This window comes from Antrostomus carolinensis, unplaced genomic scaffold, assembly GCF_000700745.2.
Source record: "Antrostomus carolinensis isolate BGI_N321 unplaced genomic scaffold, ASM70074v2 scaffold16277, whole genome shotgun sequence".
In the NCBI taxonomy this organism is placed as follows: Eukaryota; Metazoa; Chordata; class Aves; order Caprimulgiformes; family Caprimulgidae; genus Antrostomus; species Antrostomus carolinensis.
This window is the reverse complement of record NW_010326783.1, coordinates 43,272-48,236: the sequence shown is the minus strand read 5'-3', so window position 1 is coordinate 48,236 and position 4,965 is coordinate 43,272. Positions and strand designations below refer to the sequence as shown.

Here is a 4,965-nt window from a genome sequence, read left to right as displayed (position 1 = left end):
ATTTTAGTAACTTAACAGGTCACCTTAATAGTGAAAGACATTTCCTACATGATATTCATACTAATATATCAGCACCCAATCCTCTGCAAATTACTTTCATACTTTTTAAAGGTTCCTCCTTGTCTCCTCTTCTTGTGGTATTACTTACAAGTTTGGCTGTTCTTTATCAGCATAACAGAACAGAAGTGGGCTGAGGCTTCTAGCAAGCTCATGCTCTTCAAACTGACCCGCAGCATCTGTTTTGGTATTATCTTGTCTGAAGATAAGTGGTAATCCTTTAGGTAAAACACAAAGTGGAGCGTCAAACTACAATTCACTTCTGCACAAATTAAAATGAGAATGGTAAAAGCTACTTCATATTAAGGAACGACCTAAAATATCTTGGTTGTACTATCAGCCAGTAGTCTGCATGCATTCTCCCTCTTGTTCTGTAACCTGCTTAACAGCTAAAACCTATTAACAGCTATGAGCCATGGAGTCTGCTCAATGCGGAAACAGAGTTCTTGGAGCCCTGAAAATGCCAGTGGATGTTAACATAGAATAGCTGTAATATAGACCTGCTGCTTTCTCAAGGCATTTCAGTCCTTGAAAAAGACAATTTTAACAGTGATCTCATCTATGTTGATATATTTAGAGGTACAATGTTTGAAAATTTGCAGCATAGCATAGCAATTAAAATATCTGCATCATCTGCTGTGACATTCATCAAACAATAGCTACTGGCGCTGTAAGAATAAAAATAAAATCCTGCAACTTTAATTCCACTTAAGTAGTGTTTAAAAGCTCTATTTGGCTAGAAAGCAAACCAAGACACTGCATGAAATCTTTATTTCCCAGTTCATTATTACAGCTATGAAAAAAGACACTGTAAACTTACCTGTTTTGTTGATTAACCAATACGGTGCTGAAATGAGTATTTTTAGAGAACCTTCAGCACGACATACAATCCTAATGGTCAAATTTAGCAGCCGTTTGTTGATATCGTACAATCGCATGCGCACCATATAGTTCTGTGTCCCAGGAGGAATCAACAGCTCTTTACAGATCGGGAAGTTTTCTAGCAATACTCCTACCAAAACAAAACAAAATAAAACCAAACATCACCCACACAGAAACGTTAGTTTCTGATAAGCATACAGGTTAGTGTTTCATTTGGCTTGATCTTTCCGAGTATTTCATATAGCTTACCCAGATTAACTTTTAAATCTGCCCAGTATAATAACCTCTGACCTCATGAAAAAATGCCTCAATTTAAGCCACAAACAGCAAAAAAAGTTCTGTAAAGAACCCTGCTTAGGGCTAATCACTGCCTTAGGCATGAGAAGTCCAGCCAGTGTTGAATAATTCCATATGTACGCTCAATACTCTCCACACCAACTTTTTCTGTCAGCAAGAAAACAACAAAACCACCCATAACATCCAGAACTTAATTTATTCCCTTTTTTATCACTGTTCTCTCCCATTTACACTGTTTCCACTCTCAGGAAAATGAGAAAAGAGTAGAATAAGGAACAGATCAAGACAGCTGACAGATTTGGGGGAATGATGGCAATATTAGGTTTTTGGGGTTTTTTGGATGCGTGCACTTGGTTATTAACTACAAGAAGCCCTGTAACCCAATTAAATTATATAAATGCTTTCAATTTTTAACTTTTTCTATTCTTGCACCATAGTTCCTTGTACAAGAAACAGTTATACTGAGGTACTCCTCTAGAAGGACCAGCAAGTGGTATCTGAAAAAGAACCTTACCAAGCTCAATGTTCTGAGATGTATCAGCTGTGTGCAATGCAGCCTCTTTGCCAGGTTTTAACGTCCCACTAATTAGCATTCCTTTAACGTAAAACTCGAGTTCACAAGGTAGCAGGTTACAGATTACCACTGTGGGCAATAAATAAATAGTATGCCCAGGCTGTCTGAAAATCTGTTTAGCACTGTCAGAAAATATGCTGGAAGGCATGTAATCTGGATAATTTTCTTTTTTTATAGCCACACAAAACCTGTGAAGGCAGACATACGTGAGAAGAAGTCAATGAACTCAACAGAATAATTGAACCTTATCTCTGTGTATTATAACTATAAAATTCCATTAAGTCCTCACTATGCAGCGACATTTTGGGACTTAGTACAGAGCATTCAGGACAAAGAATGAGTATTTGCAAATACACTATGACAAACCCCTCATTATTCTCAGTCAGACATACCAGATAATTTAACATAAGACCACATTCTATTTTCTAATCTTTTCTTTTTTACAATAAATATTAATAGTGTGCTTACTTTGTATTCTCAGACATTTGCTAATAGGCACTGTCAAAGGGGCTTCAAGAAGCCCTGCAGAAATATAGCAGTTATGCTTCAATGCTTTCTCATTATTCAAGAGATCAAACAGAACATTCTATTAAACTGCAGAAGCTTTCATCTCTAAGTATCTTCTTTCCTATTATTTACTTTCATCACAGTATTTAATTTGTCAGAAGAAGATAACCCAGCTTACAGAAAAATAATTAGGTCTTAATTACCTGAAAAATCGGCTATTTTCAGACTCCATTGAATGACACTCTCGCTTGCTGCTACATACTTCTGCTGTCTTCTGAACATCAGTCCAATGAATTGGAGCCTTACAGAAAAAGACTCCCATTCCTTTTGGCCTGGCTTGCAAACGCCAAGATGTAAGATGTAATGGAATAGCAAAGGAATCTCCTGGCATAACTGCTGGAAGAACTACAGGTTCTGCAGCCAGAGAAGAAAATACACACATCAAAACAGGCCCCCTTACTGAAAAGCACAAAATTTTCAAATAGCAAGTCTCAAATTTCTGAAGCAACGTGTTTCATTTTAACATAAAACACTAGCTCCTGTATGTATGCTTCGAACATTAACCTATTGTTTTAAGCCCCATTAACAACCTGGCAAGAGACAAATTTAGGTGTGTAAATCTAGAACTGGAAATAGACTAAACACTTGCTGGAATTCAAATTCTTTTTCCTTGGATGCTTTAGTGAAAAATGCTTAATTTGAAAAGACCTCATTCATTATATTTTGGGTACATTATCAGCGTATCACTACATTTCTAGACTGCACCTTTGCACGCTAACACCTGAAACCTTCTAGACTACTGCTGGAAGATACAACATGCTACATAAAGAAATAAGGTTCAGACTTTACTGAGTTTCAGCTTTCCCTGTTCACCTGAACAATAAGTAAAAACCCTACTGGGTCCTCTAGCTTACCTTGCTGATAATTTTCTTCTTAACATTACCCATTTCCACTCCAGGGAAGTCTACATCATTGTCAACCATAAGAGGCAGAGGTGAATCTTCATGGGAAGGAAGCTAAAGAATCCCCATAGTGTGGAAGGAATATACACCACTTACTGTCAGGAGCAGAAGGACTATCTAGTCTTAGTTCCATTGGTGTTTCCAGCTTGTTCTTCACAATCAAGGCTGAGCGCACTGTTATCACTTTCCGAGCGCTACCTTCCATGGTAACTTCAAATACTACACGAACTGGAGGCAATGAAGAAAACTGGAAGATATTTAAGAGTATTAAAAAGCTCAGGTAATGATTTAATCTAGAAGAGGGACACCTCAGTTTTGAAGCAGTAACTGCTGGAGTAAAACCTTACCAACTGAGTCCAACCATGTGCAACACCTAAGGTATATACATAGCTTCATAACAATGATTTATAAACCTGTACTTCCTCCTCAAAACACAATCAGATTAACTATAAAAAAGCAATTCTAAATATTAACTCCATTATCTTTTCCAAAATGATGCAAATTCAAGTAAAAGCAATTCAGACCCTAAAAGAACACTTAGTATGCTATCTCACTATAACATTATTTTATAAATACATGGAGTTTAAATTCCAAACCTCAGATAATTAAAAAATGAGGTGGAGCTTTCTTAATAAGAAATATTCATATTTTCTTCACTCTTAGCTGCACTTCTACTGTGGTATTTTATCTCCTACATTACGCAATGTCATTGCCACTTCAATCCTGGAAATCACATTTTATATGGACTCAGATGCAAGAATTCACATATTGGAATTTAAGACTCACTCTTCAAACTACAATTTACATTGGTAAGTCATCGTATGTGCTTGTTCTGACTTGAAAATTCATTTTGCTTGCTTGATTTTTGTTTCTGTTCTACTGCAACGGTTCTAGAAGAATGGAAAAGCCATGTAGAAAAGCCACTTGTAGCATTATGCTAGTCTTATTTAAGTAGCTCCTAAAAAATGAAATTATATACTCACGTAGACTTGTGGATGTATTATATTTGTTCTATTTATTGGGCTTCCAAGCTGGGAGAAAAGTAAATAAGAAAGTTAAAATTTTTAAGACATTACTCTCAGTTGTAATACCAAACATTACTACAGAAGACTAAAGTAAATACTTTCAATGCTTTGTGTTCCTGATCTTCAATACAGGTTGGAAAAACATATTGGAATTATATTAGCAAAACCTGTCTGTAATACTGCTTGTAGAAGAGAAGCTGAAGGAAGAAGGTTTGTTGAAAAAGGAAAAAAAAAAAAGAGAGAAAAGCAGCTACAGATTATGTTCCTGAACAACTCTCATTAATTTGTATCCTTTTCCTTCAAGAATCAAGTTACAGAGAGAGATTATGCTTTTTATACTTCAATATGAAAACATGAGAAGCAATTCATATAAGAGACTACTTGCTCTTGTCTGTGCTATCATGAAATTAAATTCTAAACCTGCTTTATACCAAAAAGATCTCAACTTCCAATTTCTCCAGTGCTCAACAATTTTCAGTAGCTAGTCTCAAAACTTAGTTTTGAAATCCACAAGATCATTTTTATCATTGAGCCTCAACCACCAACTGCCAGCCTGCTGATTATTACAATTGCATTTTTCCTTCATGACAAGTATATTTTGTCTAAGCAGCCACATATTTCAACAATCTCTAGGCTTACAGGAAATTGCCAGTGTTGTTTA

The 4,965-nt window shown here is 36.0% G+C and overlaps 1 protein-coding gene across 1 annotated transcript in view; it reads right to left on the bottom strand.

Annotated features, from left to right (window-relative positions):
* Positions 1-4,965, bottom strand: part of VPS13D (vacuolar protein sorting 13 homolog D) — a 96,836-nt gene that overhangs the window by 50,852 nt on the left and 41,019 nt on the right. The window contains 6 exon segments of the mRNA XM_010171710.1: positions 149-275; positions 878-1,069; positions 1,751-1,998; positions 2,521-2,731; positions 3,376-3,526; positions 4,263-4,310. Coding sequence (XP_010170012.1) covers positions 149-275; positions 878-1,069; positions 1,751-1,998; positions 2,521-2,731; positions 3,376-3,526; positions 4,263-4,310 — 977 coding nt within the window.